Here is an 18,869-nt window from a genome sequence, read left to right as displayed (position 1 = left end):
TTCTGTGTCCACAAAACTGGCTAGAATGCCCTCTCTCTAACTGTATTTAATGTATTAAAAACTGAATTTTTAAAATAAAACTTGTTTAAAAAGGAGACAGTTATAGACCTTGAGTGTAGATCGAGTTGAAGTCAAGCTTAGATCTCTATTTCCAGGCTGTTTCTCATGCAGCTAAAAACAAACATGTATATTTATATCTTTTGTCTAAAAAGGAGCTTCACTACACTGTCAAAGATCTACAGAACAGAACGAAATATTAAGCTACATTTCTCCCCTCAGATTTCATTGTGACACTTTTACAAGTCCTTTCAAATGTAGGCAACAACATGTTTTACATATTGAAACAAATTACTGCAAATGTAATGTCAGTTTATTCACTATTATGCTCAAGATTCATGTACGCATGTCACTTTCTATGGCTACATCAGATGCTTAATCTGTACCTGGAGGTAATGAATACTGTACAAATATGTCATGTTAGTTAATAGACAATTATTAAGATGAAGTTTTCTGGCTCTTTGCCACATCATTTTAAGCAATATATTGTCAACTAAATTATAAATCTCTTGACCCTTCACATGTCATCAACATTTATGTGTTACCAATATGTTCAGCCTAAAGCTACAGTGCAATTAGTCATTTAAATTGCAGATATCTTTCACACAAGAAAAGAATTAAGTTAATCTCTATACACACAGAACCCACTATGGGCCAATGAACTGCATTCCTTAAATATATAAATGGCAGTCTTGAATATCTTTGTGTACTTACATGGTAAAAGATTATGTCAAGAGTATGGCCTAAACTGACAACTGCCAGGAAATTCAGAGCTGAAACAAACTACAGCCTTAACTGACAGGGGTGTGCTTGGGTCTTGCAGCAAAGTACAATATTCTTTGTTTCAAGGTCTCCTTTTTATTACTACAATAGACTGCACCCCAGCTGGACAGGAGAGTTAAGACTAGAGCATGAACTCTTGAGTTGTCTGGTCGTTTTAAGGGTCTGTATATGTGAAATTCATGTGTGTAAAAAACCCCATTCAAGTCAAAAGGACATCAGTAGTCAAGAGTTTATGGCCACCGGTGTTTAAGAACAGCTCATCTAGTCTGACCACGGGCATAACTCAGGCCACCAACACCACCCAGCACCTGCACACTAACCGCAACAACTAACATCAGTCACAAGTATTACAACCCACATTAGACTAGACTAGTGCGTGCCACAGGTACAGAATAGAAGAGACTGAGGTGCACAAGCACTCAACACCCCTGCAATGTCAGGGAAATGATTAAGTGAGATAGTTCCAGATAAACCTGGCAAATGACTTGCACCCACATACTGTAGAGGAAGGCAGCACCTTCCCCTCCACCCCTCAATCTCTGCTAATTTGACCTGGAGGAAAATTCCTTCCCAAGCTCACATATGGATATCAGCTAGAGCATGTGAGCCCCAGCCAGCCGAGCACAAGAGAGAATGCTCAGTGCCACCTCAGCACACCTGCCCACCCCTCCCAATGTCCCATCTCCATGCATGGCCCTTCAGAGGAAGGAGACCAAACCCTCCTAGAATACATCATGAGGGGGAATCCCTTCCTGACCTCTGCAGGTGGCCAACTGAAAACCTGAAGCATGAGTTTTGGAGAACATAAGATATACAGTAACTCCTCACTTAACATTATAGTTATGTTCCTAAAAAATGCAGCTTTAAGTGAAACGATGTTAAACTAATCCTATTTTCCCCATAAGATTTAATGTAAATGCAGGGAGTTAGGTTCTAAGGAAATTTTGGGGGGGGCAACAGAAGGCATTATATACTGTACAGTACTGTACTGTGGTTGGGAAGTGCCCCTGGTTTACCTCACCTCACACAAGCACAGCCTGCTGCAGGCAAGGACGCTAGGAAGCACCTTCCCCGCAGAAGAACAGGCGCCAACTTTGCCGGGGGATGCTCCACGCCAGGCCCACCTCTTCCCACCCCCACTCAACCTCCTCTCCGGAGTATGCCACATCCCCGCTCCTCCCTCCCCACCTGAAAGTCCTAAGCACCGCCATCTGGCAGTGGGGGAAGCGCTGGGAGGGAGGGAGAGGAGGCAGAGAAGAGGAACTTGTGCAATGCTCCCTTGTAAAGTTACTGCTCTTCTACAGAATCTTACAAGCAGTGGACAGAGCAGGCAGCCAAATGACTTTATAAGGCAGCATTGCACAACTTTAAATGAGCATTTCCCTAACTGAGCAGTGATGTAACTTTGAAACAACATTAAGCGGGAGGACATTAAGTGAGGAGCTACTGTAATCCATAATACAAGGAAGAGGAGAAACACCCTTAACATGCACTTTTGTAACAACAGTATCTGCATATTGGCTCAGTTCTCCAGAGCATCTACTTGCACGTTAGAAGTTCACACCCAACTTAAAGTGACTGCTTTCAAAGTCACATGTTCAGCAGCTTTTAAGAAGCTTTTCAGCTGCACTAATGAATGGCATCAAGCAGCAGGCAGGCTGATCAGCTTGGAAGCTGGGTACATCACGATATACAAGCAGCAGCAACCCAGTTCTCATCTCCTACTGAACCAGTGATTTGAATTTAGTTTAGATTTAAATACAGTTGCATCTTAATCCAATATTTGAGTTGATGAATTATGTTAATACCCACATAAGAATACTTCGCTAAGGGCTCGTCTACACTACCAAGTTTTGTTGACAAAACTTATGTCGACACCCAAAAGTTGACAAAACAAAAATCGCCAAAAGGTGTTCACACTTGCTCCCTCTGTCAACAGATCACATCCACATTGGGGACACCATCAATAGGGTGAGCAATGCACCATGGATATGTATCCCACAGTGCACTGTTGTGGGAAGGAAGAGCTGATCGCTGAGCATCTTGGGCTTCTCTCCGAGTCATCATGAGTAGCTCCGTGAGCTCTCCATGCTGAGGAATGGCAAAGCAGCACACAAGTGTGTCCCCCTCCCCCTGCAGCAGCAGTCTACCTGCTGCTGTGTTCTTAGCCCAGGGCAGAACAGGAGCATTCCAATGATTTGCTCTTTCTTTGTTCTCCAAACAGAGCAGCACACAGATACTTCCCGGAGCTTTGAAAGGGGAGGGGTGCATGCCTGCAGGGCAACAGAGATCAAAACAGTGAGCAGAGCAATCAGGGCAGTCATTGTGGGTGGAATACTGGCGGAAGCCAGTTCTGTCGACAAAACAATCAGTAGTGTCTACACTGGCTCTTTGTCCACAATAAAGGGAGGGGAAAAGACAAAAGTATCTCTTAGGGGTGGAAGTTTGTTACCAAAACTGAGCATTTTTTGTGACAAAAGTCCCAGTGTAGTGTGTACCCTCTTGCTGTTTTGTCACCAAAAGGCAGTTTTGGTGACAAAACTTGCTGAAAAGGTGCTTACCCCTACTACAGCTAACATCCAAATGTTAAAACACCTGTTATAAGCATTAAACTCTGAAAAATAGAAAGTCCTACTTAATTATTTCCCTTCTGTGGTAGGCCATTCCCCCGATCACCTCCCTAAGGGGTAGGGGTCTCTTTTGGCAGTGATGTGGGGCAGCAAAGACTTGTTGCTCAGGGACTTATCCATGCGCCTTCCAGTGCCCCATATAAGCACTTCCAAAGCTGTAGATGAATTAAAAAGTTTAGTACTGCTGATAGTTGCATCAAATTAAAATGCTGCTAGAAACCCTGTCATAAATGGTGCTCCTAAGATAGAGGACAGAACTCACTCAATCAGCCTGATCAGACTAGAAGGGATTCCAGTTCCAGAAAAGAAAAATATCTGGTAACCATTTACCATCCTAGATCCTGACTTTACCCCCAATTTGTGACATATTGGACAGTAAGCAGTATGGAGAAATGAAATACACTCCCCCCCCCATACCTGTACTTGGAAGGAATTGCTGGCTTATTTAGGGACCGTTCTGTTCAGTACTTTGTCCAAAGGTTTCATCTGTGGGGGATGAAGATCTAGCTTACAGTGTTTTATAAACATGTAAAACAATGACTGAGTTGAAGCCCTGCATACGTCAGTGGTGATCAATGCCATTTCTACTCAAGAAGGTGCCACAGAACAGGCTATGTGAACCTTGATTCTTTCTGATACAGGGATTTTGAATTAGATAAGCAAAGATCTGAAATCAAATATACCACTTTATCCATCTGGCAACAGATGACTTGTATGTTATTCCTAAGTTTCAGGGGAAGACGCCTGAAGGCGTCTATATTGTTCAGGTTTTGTCTCCTCACCCTCTAATGTTGTGGGTCTGGGCGCTGGTGTTAAAAGAACAGCTGCTCACAGGGATTTGAATATGAGGAGAAGATCTTCCATGGATTTAGAGGTACCTGCAGAGATGATACTTAAGTGTCTAGATCATGCTGGAGAAAGTCCAGCAGTTTTGGAATACTGAGGTTTTGGTATCGTTTCTTCATTCTTTAGAAATGAAGGAGACTCATGCCCATAAATTTAGCATGAGCTGGATAATGGAAGCCATGTGATTTATTACAAGTGTTGTTACCTTGGATCCTAAATCCCTTCCGGTGTCTCATCTTGCTTACTAGTCATGTTGTCAAACTTCTGTGGGCTGGAGTTGGGGTCCCGCAGAAGTCAAGGTATTTGCAAGGCTGTGAACTGTGATCTCACCACATCAGCTATAGCATTTGTTATTTACAAAACACTGTCAAGGTGCTCTGTGCGATACAAATCAAGGAGATAAATGGAAACATTTGAAAAACAGATTAAAGTGCCATTTTAAAAGTGATTTAGGCACTTAGGCTCCTAAGTCTCATTTAAAGTCAGTGGAATTTAGGTCCCAAGACATCTGAAAACAGAACAGTGCCTTAGATTGAGATTTTTTTGGCAGAGTTTTTGAGTAACGTTTTGAAAAGCACTTAAGCCCCATTTTCAAAAAGTGTCTTGACCTAAATGACATTGACTGTCAATGAGACAGACCCTAAAGTACCAAAAATTATTTTTGAAAATGGGTCTTTAAGTGTTTTTTAAAATGTTATCCAGAATCTCAGCCAAAGAATTCTCAATCTCAGACAGACAACAGATCAGGAAACACTGAATGGCCAGACAATCATTTTACCTCATAGTGGTGGCTGCATCTTTTAAAATCGAATAGCCATCCAGTGTAGGGTAGAGACAAGAATATCCAAAGGGTGAAAGACAGGGAGCAGTCAATTTAGTTTTAAGCTTCTGTAATGCAACCACAAGCACTGATGATGCAATATACTAGATAGCTGTTCACAGAATGAGATACATTTAGCATGTAAAAAGAATGAGGAGTACACTTCTGGCACCTGACTAAAATTTATTTGGGCATAAGCTTTCGTGGGCTAAAACCCACTTCATAAGATGCATGCAGTGGAAAATACAGTAGGAAAACTAAATTTGTTAGTCTCTAAGGTGCCACAAGTACTCCTCATTCTTTTTGCTGATACAGACTAACAGCTACCACTCTGAAACCTGTCATTTAGCATGTAGTGCAAGTACACAAAATAGAGTGTAGACGTACTGCTTTCATGTTAACTCTGATGTTCCACTTCTGCATAGAAAGACTTAGGGCTTGGCTACACTTACAAATTTGCAGCGCTGCAGCAGGGTGTGAAAACACACCCTCTCCAGCGCTGCAAATTGCGGCGCTGCAAAGCGCCAGTGTGGTCAAAGCCCCAGCTCTGGGAGCGCGGCTCCCAGCACTGTACGTTATTCCCCACAGGGAGGTGGAGTACGGACAGCGCTGGGAGAGCTCTCCCAGCGCTGGTGCTTTGACTACACTTAGCGCTTCAAAGCGCTGCCGCGGCAGCGCTTTGAAGTGTAAGTGTAGCCAAAGCCTTAAATACTCAGCTTTCCTAGAGCAGAGTATCTATGCAGCTAAGTTAGTGGATTTGCATGTGACTGTCAAGATCCTACCTACAAACAATACTGGTGGGAGTCTACATTTCCAGTTTTACTGTAAGCCAGGGTTCCTGTTATTTACTGCTAAAACGGTCCACTCCTGTTGCAGACAGAACTACTCCTCTCCAAGCCATATCTAGAATCAAGGTGTTTCTTCAATCCATTGCAATAGCCAAGAACTATTAACAAGAACTTGATACTACAATGAGAACGGCAAGTCAGTCAATACAAATGTCGCTAACATGAAAGCAAGTGTATGAAAGAAAACACCTACAGCATATGTGGCTTTGTTTATTTCTAAATTGCTAATGTAGTAATGTGGGTCAGAAAGTAATTGTTAGCCACACCAATTTTATTTCTTACTCTCCCCAAAACTACATTAGTGTAAATTTCTGATCAGTCTTTTCTGTACATAGTAGAATAGTCTGAAATTCTCTCTACAGAAGTTGGAGATTAAATATGCATTCATTGCAATTTCTTAGTTTCAAATGTAATGTATACATTATAAAAATTGGGAATATATATTATACTGCATATAGGTACAGTGCTGTTAATTTCTAAAACGGCAATAGATTTGTAGGAGCTAGAATCTTGTACAATGGAAACAAATTTTACAAGCCCTTATTTAAAAGCTGTGGTTTTGTACTTCCTCAGAAGATGATATTCCCTGCATTTGATTTGGGAACTTTGAAGAACTACGTTTCGAAAAAGGATACTTTTCACTATATTTGCTCCAACCCCTCAGACAGAGACAAACACCTACAAGATCTCTATCAAGCATTCTTACAACTACAATACCCACCTGCTGAAGTGAAGAAACAGATTGACAGAGCCAGAAGAGTACCCAGAAGTCACCTACTACAGGACAGACCCAGCAAAGGAAGTAACAGAAAGCCACTAGCCATCACCTTCAGCCCCCAACTAAAACCTCTCCAGCGCATCATCAAGGATCTACAACCTATCCTGAAGGACGATCCATCACTCTCACAGATCTTGGGAGACAGGCCAGTCCTTGCTAACAGACAACTCCCAAACCTGAAGCAAATACTCACCAGCAACCACACACCACACAACAAAAACACTAACCCAGGAATCTATCCTTGCAACAAAGCCCGTTGCCAACTTTGTCCACATATCTATTCAGTGGACATCATCATAGGACCTAATCACATCAGCCACGCCATCAGGGGCTCGTTCACCTGCACATCTACTAATGTGATATATGCCATCATGTGCCAGCAATGCCCCTCTGCCATGTACATTGGCCAAACTGGACAGTCTCTACATAAAAGAATAAATGGACACAAATCAGACATCAAGAATTATAACATTCAAAAAACAGTTGGAGAACACTTCAATCTCCCTGGCCACTCGATTACAGACCTAAAAGTCACAATATTACAACAAAAAAACTTCAAAAACAGACTCCAACGAGAGACTGCTGAATTGGAATTAATTTGCAAATTGGACACCATCAAATTAGGCTTGAATAAAGACTGGGAGTGGATGGGCCATTACACAAAGTAAAACTATTTCCCCATGTTTATTCCCCCCACACACAGTTCCTTACATCTCCTTGTCAATTGTTGGAAATGGGCCATTTTCATTACCACTACAAACAGTTTTTTTTCTCTCCTGCTGATAATAGCTCTCCTTAACTGATCACTCTCCTTATAGTGTGTATGGTAACACCCATTGTTTCATGTTCTCTGTGTATATCTATATGTCTTCCTACTGTATTTTCCACTACATGCATCCAATGAACTGGGCTGTAGCCCACGAAAGCTTATGCTCAAATAAATTTGTTAGTCTTTAAGGTGCCACAAGTACTCCTGTTCTTTTTGCGGATACAGACTAACATGGCTGCTACTCTGAAACTTTTCACAACAACTGTTTCACCACCATACGAGAGAGCCTCCATTTTAGATGGTGACACTTGATTGCCTCATCATAGGTAACAGTTTATATGGCTCATCATGAAGCAATACACATTATAATACATAATTAGAAGAATCAGGGAGAGAATTTGTGGCTCAAAGTGTTCTTCCTCACAAAAGCTAGCATTCTCTCCTTTTAGTGAGAATTTCAAAAACATCCTTGTCACAAATACATTTTTAAAAAAAGTGTCCCCATCTTACAATTCATTAACATTTGTCCTCCACTTTTTGGAAGTGTGGCAAAATAAATCTACAGAATTGAAGTCTCAAGGTCTCCCCTGCACACAGTGTCCATACAAAGAGTACTCAGGGCCTAGACTTTAAAGAAATTAATGAAGATATAAAATGGTACAACTGAAGAGAACTTCTGATGATACTTGGAATGCAACTTTCACCAACTGGCATGTATCATCATGATAACCAGATTCTTTTACAAGGGCTTAAATCCAAATTCATTTTGAATGCTGATGTTTGCTCCTGGTAAAGAGAATATAACAAATGTCTAAAACAAGAACAAAAGATAATTCTTCTTTATATTGACATTTATGTAGATTCTAGACCTGGAAATGTTTGCCTCAACTGTCAGCTTGATAGTCTCCATTGATTTTTCCATAGCCATAACCCTGCTGAAATGTAGTGGCATGTATCCATCATCAATAGCCATTATAGCACACAGTTTACCGTACACTGTGGCACAGATGTCCATGGTGCTTTAGAGAACAAAGGAAGGAGTATGTCATTGCCTAGAGGAGTTTACAATTTAATTCAGACATAAAAGCAGGGGATGATAAAGGGTAATGGGGCTTTAAGGGAGACAAAAGGTTCCAACAGTAGATCATATATGCTTGTGTCAGTATCTCAGTTCGCAGCTGATTTGTCCATTTTTGTTCCCTGAAATCTTAAATATTTCTTTAAAATAATTCACAATATTATGTTGTCTTTAAAATATTTAGAGTGCAAGAGTGACCAGCACACCGGAGAGAGTATCTAGCACTGGAATGAGAGTCTTGAGGAGGAAACAGATGAGAGATTGTACGGCACAGAGGATGAGGAAGAATATTCTCAGGTGAGGAGCCATCATGATCAAAGGTGCAGACCCACTAGTGGGAAGTAGGAGAGTAGGGAAGGGACATGGTGCACACGTTATAAGATGGATTTTAGCCTTTCACTTATTGTTATTTTTGGAGCAGTGACTGGAACCGTTACAGTCTAGTGTGTTAAGCTGCCCTCTGCCAGTGCTTGCTAGGGTTTCTTTGCCCAGTGAAGGCAGATTTGAATATAAAACGTTAATTTATGTAGGTGAAACATTTCACTTCATCACATTTGAAAACTAATCATTTCTCTCCTCCTTCCCTAAACACCCAGGAGCTTTAGTTTACATTACTGACTAATGGCCTGAAACACTTCCATTTATTTTTTAAATACTGAGTTATAGTATGAGGGAACAGAAAAATTAAACATACCAGCATCTTATGCTCTTATTTTAAGCTATGTTGGAGCACAGTTGAATGCCTCAATTTTTGTTTTTGTTTTTGTGTTTTTTGTTTTTTTTTTTTAACACCACAAAATGTTACCTGGTGCAACTTGAACATTCATGGTAAAAGTGACTTTAAAGAAAACCTAATACTACAATTAATATCTCTCTAATTGAACTGCACAAAGGGGAACTAGAATGCAAGAAAAAAAATCCTTCCAGCACACTACTCAGGTACTGAAAATGGATACAGAAATATTAGGGACAGATTTATTCCTAGCTGCTCTAAACCACGAAATTCTGGCATTTAAGATGGAGTATAATACTTTCTATATTTGCAATACAAAATGAATAATTATACTCCATGAGTTTAAATTACTCAGACAAGTTGCCCAAAAAGATGATTTTAAACATGCCAAATGTGTATTGGCCTAAAGCCACATTGTACTTGCTTTCATCAATTTGAATTCATTGCACAAATTCATCACCAGCGTGTGCTCACTCCATGACGGCATGCTGGGTATATACTGCTGGAAAATGGTGCTTCAGAGCCTCTCTGTCACAAATGGTGTTAAGCAGGACTGTGTTCGCATCTACACTATTTACTATTCTCTTTGGGATTACGCTGATAGAGATTCTTTCAGAGACTGAAACTGGGGTATTTATATGCAATTCTGCACAGCATCTTCAATCTCCTCCACCTTCATGTTCACACTAAACTGACTGATTTGCTCGTTAGGGAGCTCCTCTTGGCTGATGACTGTGCACTCGTAGCACATATCGGTGAAGACGCAGCATCTAATCAACTGCTTTTTTAGATCAGCCAAGCGATTTGAACGCTATCGGCCTCAAGGAAACCAAAGTGCTTTACTAGCCTGCTCCAGGGAAAGGGAAAAAAAAAAAGGTATTTTGTCCCCAAAATCGCAATTGATGACACACTGCTTAAAACAGTAAAAAAAAATATGGCTATCTTGGTAGCACTTGATCTAATAATGCCGTGATCAGTGATGAAATTGCCTGCATTTCTAAGTGCCTATGGTCGACTCACTGCCTGGGGAAGGTGAGGCGCATTCGACTTCACAGCAAGATTAATGTCTACTGTGCAATCACATTCAGCACTCTTCTCTACAGCTGTGAAACAGACACTATAGCAGGCACTTGACACAACTAGAGCATTTTCATATGCCCTGTCTGCATCTCATCTGTAACATCAAGTGGTCAGACAGGATACCAAAACATGGAAGTCCTGGATTGGTGCTGCATAACTCGTGGTGAATCCCTAATCATACAGGCACAAATTTGCAGAGTGGTCATCTCGTATGTATGGATGGTTTGCGAGTTCCCAAAGCCATATTTTATGGACTGTTGAAAATGGGAACATGTATGCTGGGAGGCCAACAAAAACAATAGAACACTCTCAAAGCTCACCTAAAAGCTGACCAAGTCTAACTGAATAGATGGGAAATTGCTGCTGATGATAGATCAGGATGAATGCAGGCGTGTTGGTCTGCGATTAAGCCATTGAGAATAACAGAACAGAAAAAGTCAAAGTGTGAGCGAAGAAAGCAGGCTGTGGCAAAAAACACGTGGCCGTGTGTGCCCAATGGGCGGACACATCTGTGGATTCTTCATTGGTTTATAGTTGAACAAGATGCACTGAAACAAGCTGACTCATATATCAACTATGACTGGAGACTCCAACGATGACAGCCTCTGAAGAAAGGCTGTTTATTGCTTAGCATGTTATCAATGAATTATGGGTATTCTGCTTCTAGCAATATTAAATGGGACTCAGACCAATTTTTATTTTTCTATACCAAATATTACGTTCTTTACAGTCACTAAATTTTGTTCAGACATCTTGGAACATCAGTTCTCTCTTGGAACATCTGTTTTCCCAGAGAAAAACAGAGAGAAGAGGTTACATTCACAAAAAATCTACTGTGAAATTGAATAAAGCATCAAAAAAAGATTTTCCAAAGAATTAGGTATTCTTAGACAAACCACTCCTTTGTTCCCAAGGCAACAAATACTACACATGAACATGCAGAGTTGCATTCAAGAAACAGGTTGTTTTCACATGTGAAATTACCTTCATGACATCCTTTACTAATCAGCATGCTAGGACTTAGATGTTGGTCCAACTAGAGATGACATGAGATCAATACAACACACATCAAAAGTTAAATTTATGAATGTGCATTTCCAATGGAACTTACAACAAATGCTACCAGGTTTGTGTCAGTTTAAAAAAAGGTTTGGAGGTGAACTTAAAGTACTGCATTAATGGCCCAAAACACTGCAATATCACACTATTCTCAGCTGTACTTATCTGGCACAGTGCTACCAAATTTTTAATAAAGGAAACAATGGACATGCCAAAGAATGAGAGTGACAGATGAAATATCTAAGGGCTAGTCTACACTTACCAGCCGGGTCGACGCGGTGAGTTCGACTTCTCGGAGTTCGAACTATCGTGTCTAATCTGGACGCGATAGTTCGAACTCCGGAAGCGCCGCGGTCGACTCCGGTACTCCACCACTGCAAACGGCGGTGGCGGAGTCGACCTTGGAGCCGCGGACTTCGATTCCGCGGCGTCTGGACAGGTGAGTAGTTCGAACAAGGGTATTTCGAATTCAGCTACGCTATTCACGTAGCTGAACTTGCGTACCCTAGTTCGACCCCCGCCCTTAGTGTAGACCTACCCTAACAGGAAGCCATTACACAACCTCTTATGCCAAAAGAGGGTTAGCAATTGCAACCTTGTGTTATATAGCCTTTCCTTATCAAAGGCACTGTTAAAAAAACAAGAATGATTAACCAAAAAAACTTGGTGGGAAGGGAGGGAGAGATGAGGAAAGTTATTCTAATGCCAGGCTCATGTTTTCAAGTCTTCCAGTGGTGTTACATAAAAAGGCAGACAACAAGCTCACTTGTACATGCAGAACAAAGGCCACTGTTGATGTATTGAAGATTCCAAGGAAGATAAGTTCTTAATGTTTTCTGTGGCCAGGTTGAGCTGGTTCCTCCACCTCACTTGCTCTGAGGGGCAGGATGGCAAATGGGTGTAGTAAGAGGAGGCCCTAAGATATAAACCGTGGTATCAGAGGCCTGAGGCCTAAACTAAAGTAATGATCAAGACTTTGCTAATATAAAGCAAAGTTAAGCTGTGAGCCAGAGGCAGGCCCTGCTCACAAAAGCTGGCAAGGAAAGGGCTGATGCTGCAAGAAGATACGTACCTAAAAAGGTACTGAACACTAGATATCAGAACATTCACATACTTGCACATTCCACACAGATAACAAAGAACAGGCTGGCCCATCCCAATGACAGGGGCAAAAGGGTAAAATGATGGATAGAGTTGTTTTGATCGAACCAACATGTACAAGGTAGAAGGCGGCACCTTAATACGTAGAGGGATTGTACCTTGCTACGTAGAGGGGTTGCACCTCAATACGTCAGGTGTGATGTGTAACTTGTTTGTATCTGTATATAAGAATGCATCCTTGGGGCGGTGTCTTTGTCCGGCCGAAGGGGGAGTGGAAAGTCCCGCCACTGAGCCGGGTCCATTGCCAAGAGGCACTCTCTCGCAGTACGCCCGGTAGACTAAGTAATCTACGGGGACCCTGCACGGGTGTCCGAGGTCGCAATAAACCTAGCCGACGTGGCTTTGCATCTTACTGGACTCTGTGGTTATTGGGGGTTCTTGTCGGGTCTGCTGTGCCAGCTATCTGCGCAGAGCTGGGGCAGCAAACAGAGGGAACTCACGCACGCAGCCGAGTGATATCAACAAGGAGAAAGCAGAGCACCATACTGGTACCACTCTGACAACAATGGGGATCATGGAGGAGTCTCCTACTTGCTAGGTCTTCCTCCTTTGCTTCTCCAGTTTGATTCTTTCTGACCTAGGAGACTGCTTTACTTCCCTAAGGACAGTCTCCTGTCAAAGGCTGGAGTAAGAAAGGCCTGCAGGATGGGAGTCTCCACAGTATTGACCCAGCTGCAGAAATTAGGCCAGTAAGTGGAAAGACATAGGCTCTTTCCATGCATGTCTCAGTTCGGAACCACAGAAGTGTAGGACTGGAAGGGACCTCAATAGGTCATCTAGTCGAGTCCCCTGCACTCAAGGTGGGAATATGTAATAACCAGACCATTCCTGACACATTAGATTTTAAAGAATATGTTAAACTTCAGTGAGAGATTCCACAACCTCCCTAGGCAACTTGTTTCAGTGCTTAACCACTCTGATAGTTACAAAGTTTTTCCTAATGTCCAACCTAAACCTCCCTTGCTGCAATTTAAGCTCATTGCTTTTTCTCCTATCCTCAGAGTCTGAGCAGAATTTGTCATCCTCCTCCTCGTAACAAAATTACGAACTTGAAAACTTATATTCCCCCTCAGTGTTCTCTTCTCTAGACTAAACAAACCCATTTTTTTCAATCTTTCCTCATAAGTCATGTTTTCTAGACCAGGGGTCTCAAACTCAAATGACCACAAGGACTAGTACACTGGCCCGAGGGCCGCATTTACTGACACCTCCCCCCCACCGCCCTTGGCCCCGCCCCCACTCCACCCCTTCCATGAAGCCCTGCCCCTGCCCTTCCCTGAAATCCCCACCCCAACTCCGCCCCCTCCGTGCCCCCAGGGGGTGCAGGAGGGGTGTGGCGGGGGCTCAGGGCATGGAGTTGGGGTGTGGGGTGCAGGAGGGGTGATGGGTGCGTCAGGGGGCTCAGGACAGGGGGTTGGGGTGCAGCAGGGGACTCAGGGCAGGGGGTGGTGGTGCAGGAGGGGTGCGGGTTGTGGCAGGGGGTTCAGGTGCAGCTGCAGGAAGGGTTTGGGGGGCGGTCTCCGGCCTGACACACACCGGGGGCAGGGCAGGCTCCCTGCCTCCCTGCCCTGTCCCCGCACTGCTCCGGGAAGTAGCCGGAACCTGGGGAAGGAGGGGCGCAGGGGTGTGTGTGGCTGTTGCTTCATGCACCGCCCCCAGCAGCTCCCATTGGCCGGGAATGGGGAATCGCGTCAGGCTGGAGCCACTCTAGGTAAATGCTGGGGAAGGGTGGGGGCGTGAGGAGCTCGCGGCCTGCAGAAAATAACCCCGCGGCCTGAGACCCCCGTTCTAGACCTTTAATCATTTTTGTGCTGTCCTATTGACTTTCTCTAGTTTGTTCACATCTTTCCTGCAATGTGGCACCCAAAACTGCAGTACAATACTCCAGCTGAGGCCTGACAATACTCCAGTTGAGGCCTTATCAGCACAGAGTAGAGTGGAAGAATTACTCCTCCTGTCTTGCTTACCACACTCTTGCTAATACATCCCAGAACAAGGTTTGCTGTTTTGTGCAACAGCACTAGACTGTTGACTCATATTTAGCTTGTGCTCCACTATGACCCCCAAATCCCTTTCTGCAGTACTCCTTCCTAGGCAGTCACTTCCCATTTTGTATGTGTGCAACTGATTGTCTCTTCCTACGTGGAGTACTTTGTGTTTGTCCTTATTGAATTTCATCCTATTTACTTCAGACCCTTTCTCCAATTTGTCCAGATCATTTTGAATTTTAATCCTATCCTCCAAAGCATTTTCAACTACAGCCCCGCAAATCTGCAGATATTTGCTTTGTATCCCCCTCCATGGATGTGGATATCCACACACCATTTTTGCAGATCACAGCTCGGATGCAGATACAAATTTTTTATTTGCACAGGGCTCTGCAACACACTCACCTGAATGGAGTGGCTGTTACCCAGCCCTCAGGCTTCAGCTCAGTTCTCTGAATCAGGCAGCAGAAGCTTGCTGGGCATTCTGGGAGTTCTAGACCCCAGCTTGCTCAGATACGAGAGGTAAACTGCAACTCAGAGAAGGGAGTGTGATACTGTGCTCCTATGCAGTGAGCACAACGCAGCGTGTGTTAGAACCGCCGCAGCTGTGTAGGGGTGTCCGAGCCCCCCGCCACTGGGAGGGCGGTGCTGCATACGAGGACCCAGGATGTAGCCTCCACCCAGAGTGGGGAAGGAAGTACAACTGGGCAGAGGAGGTTGTGGGAGGTCTCTGGGGAGAAGTAGGAAGACTTGGGGGTTTGACACAGCCCTGCATCACTGGTGCGAGGTGACCTCTGGAGCTGTTAGCAGAGCCCTGCAAATCCATGGATATCGGATGACAATTTATGCAGATCAGATGCGAATACAAATTTTTGTATCTGCACAGGGCTCTACTTGCAACCCCTCCCAGCGTGGTATCGTACACAACATTTATAAGTGTACTCTCTATGCTGGGGTAGTCAATAGGCAGACCATGGGCTAAATCTGGACCGCTAGACACTTTTGAACAGCCCCCAAAGTCTTTTTATTTACTTATCATTGTTATTTTTATTATTATTTTCTTCTCTGGAGTCTGGACTTTGAGTATACATTGACCAAGAAACTGGGACCTTGACAAAGAATTTCCTATGCCTGCACTCTATGCCATTATCTAAATCACTGATCAAGATATTGAACAGAATCAGACCCAGGACTAATCCCTGCGGGACCCCACTGAATATGCCCTTCCAGTTTGACTGTGAACCACTGATAACTACTCCCCAGCCAGGCATTCTGCGAAAGAGAAATGCAAGTCACAAGTTTCTGTAAATTCACGTTAGGACCTGGGTAGAGGCATCCATAGTTAAGTTTTCTGTCTGGATATGGGTGCAGGAGCATCGTTGGCACTGGTGATGCCGCCCTTCCTAGCCATAGCTATTCTATTATGACTCCCACTTACAAATTCCCTCTGAAACTCCCGTTTGTTGTCCCTTGTTCACTAGTTCTCCTGGGTCACTTAGCCTCTGGCTTTTTAGCCCTTCTCTCCTAGGTCAGCCCTACCCCCGCTATTCCGTATAGGCACCCTCTGAAAGAAACATTCTAGGAAAGATGATCATGAGAATTGTTGCTGAATTAGAGGATGCAGCATGAGAGCTATGGAGAGGGAAGGAGGAATGGAAACTGCTTACCCCCTTCATTCTTTTACCCCCACCTTCTCATGCAAGACACCTTCTCATGGACTTCTGCTCTAACATTCTGATCAAAGGTTGTGTCTGCAGATGTCTGCATGTCCAACCAGTGGTGGGGCCTAGGGAGCAAGTGCAAGGAATTCCAAGTGGCATATTTGCAAATTTCATCTGATGACGCTTCCCATGTCCAGACCAGGAGGTGGCCATGTCTCTAGTGTAGTGACTAAGTCTTGGGGAGAAGTTTGGCAGCCTCATAAGTCTTAGATACCCAACACACTTCATCTGGCCAGGGTGTATCCTGCCACCATGAGCTCTTTCCCTGAAACGTGGAAGACAATGAAAAAGGGAATCTTTTCTGCTCAATGTTTGAGGTGCTCTTGGATCAGAAAGGCCCATTTGAGATTACAGGTGTTACGGGAAGGGAAAAACTTGAACAAGACTGGAGTAGAAGCTTGGATGGGGGGATATCATGGTTCGGAAATGAGTCTGACATCAGGATTTTTGATAAAAACTAGGACAGAAGCCAAGGATCATGTTATTATGGGAAAGTCAATACCACGAGACTACAGGACCACTATATAAGAGATAGCTACTCAAGCCACCTCAGGGAGAGGAACAGACGATGTGTTAAAGGGAGTCTCATACTAGGTATAGCTACACTGCAGCTGGGAGCTAGCCTTGTTTGTGCTAGCAGGGCTTGAGCCATCACACTAAAAATCGCAGCAGGGATTTTGGGGCTTGGGGTTGAGCTTTGGCTCTCAAGCCTAGGGGTCAGGAGGGGTGAAAGCCTGAGCCATATGGGCCAAACTGCTCTTTTAGTGTCATAGCTTGACCCCCTCTGGAGTGAGTCTGTCTACCCATGCTGGGAGACTCGCCTCCACTGAGATTTATACAAGCCATGTTCTGACTCCCTTTGAGGCACTATGGAACTCAGGGCAGAGGAAGTAGTTTCAGAGAATGCGACACCAGGGAGAGGATCCCACCTTGTCTCACCCTTCTACTGGGCAAGCAAGGGCTCTAGGCAGAGATTAGGCTTTTGATGAAAGCCAGCTGCTGGAAGTTTAAGGAAGCTGAGATTCTGGTACAGCTGAAAGAATCTCTATGCCCTACATTAGGGGAATGGTCCACACGCCAAAATAAAAGTATTTCTCTTCAAGGGGTTAGCATGGTCAAGACCACCCTACTGGAGATTCCAGACTCCTTCCTGCCACAAACCATGTTAAAGGACTTTGGCCTGTCTACACAGATTTTGTACCGCTATAACTACCTTGGTATGGGGTGCAATTTTGTAATGAAATACTTAGCAGTACAATCCCTAGTATGGATGCAGATGCCTTATACGGGTATTGCTTAATCCCCTTCCTGTATGTCTGTGATAGTTAAATTGGTATAACTTGTGTGTTTGGACAAGGGCCACCTGGGTCAGGAGAAAATTACTTGAACCCACTGTCCTGACCCATTGGGGAGCATAGCTTGTGTACCAAGGCCCCTCAGTTATCCTAGGACAACTAGGATTAGAAGCCAGATGCCTCTTTACTACTTTCTGTGGGCTGAGACAGCTGGTTTTGTCTTCCAGAGACCACCTCAACAGTTTGTCCCTCTGGGTGAGGCTCTTTCCCCTTTAGGGAAGCTAGGCAGCTAGTCGTCTGTGTCAGCCCCAGAAACACTTACGCTCCTGTCACACATCACTGAAGTTGTGGAGGTTTCCTCTCAGAGATTAAGCAGAGACTCATCATTCTTTTGATTAAGTCTTGTAAATACAGCACTCCTTTTATACAGCATGCTCATCCATAGGGCTCTGTGTTGGTCACGGATTCTGACACTTCTGTAGCGGCCAGTGCGGCTAACCCCAGGGCTGCCAGCAGCTGGCCCCGGGCACTGGCCCCCGGCCAGCTGGCTGGGGCAGCCACAGGTTGTGGCCCCTGGCCAGCTGGTGCCACTGGACCCTGGATGTGCCCCCCCCCAGAAGCAGCCCCCTCGACTCCCCCCGCCCCAAATAAGATTTAATCACAGGTATTTTTAGTATAAGTCATGGACAGGTCACAGGCAAGAAACAAAAATTCACGGCCTGTGACCTGTCCATGGCTTAATCGTAGCATCACTCATCAATCCATGGCACAATTGCAGCATCATATTAGAAATTATATTCAAATAATTTCAGTTCACCAAAACTAAAGCTTTTAGTATTTCTTTAGTCATTAAATATTTATTTTCCCTACAATATTCAACAAGCTTCAGGGAGGGCTTCCCTCCCTTCCCCCCCCCCCAAAGTTATAGAAGATAATTCAATATTAAAATGGAACAAATGCATACAAGACATTTCAGTACCTCGAGCCCAGATCCAAGGTTTGGTGAATCCAGTGGTCTTTTTTTCCTTGGCCCAATCGCTGCCAAAGCTGTGAGATTGGCTTCTCTTTGTTGCATCTGTGCCAGCTCCAACTGTTGCATCTAATTTAAAAAAGAAAAGTATATGATATATGGTATACTGAAGGGCCAGTTTTGTTCATTCAGCTTCAACCATTTGATCTGTCTTTTACGTAGCTTATAAAATCTGCATCATACATGAGACGAT

The 18,869-nt window shown here is 43.8% G+C and overlaps 1 protein-coding gene across 2 annotated transcripts in view; it reads right to left on the bottom strand.

Annotated features, from left to right (window-relative positions):
• Positions 1-18,869, bottom strand: part of TAF4B (TATA-box binding protein associated factor 4b) — a 114,818-nt gene that overhangs the window by 13,801 nt on the left and 82,148 nt on the right. For both annotated transcript variants that reach the window (XM_039528067.1, XM_039528066.1), the window contains exon 14: positions 18,626-18,745. In XM_039528067.1, coding sequence (XP_039384001.1) covers positions 18,626-18,745 — 120 coding nt within the window. The remainder of the gene's footprint in view (positions 1-18,625; positions 18,746-18,869) is intronic.

This window comes from Mauremys reevesii, linkage group 2, assembly GCF_016161935.1.
Source record: "Mauremys reevesii isolate NIE-2019 linkage group 2, ASM1616193v1, whole genome shotgun sequence".
Taxonomy (NCBI): Eukaryota; Metazoa; Chordata; order Testudines; family Geoemydidae; genus Mauremys; species Mauremys reevesii.
Note: the sequence above shows the minus strand (reverse complement) of the source record. Positions and strands in the feature narration are given on the sequence as shown.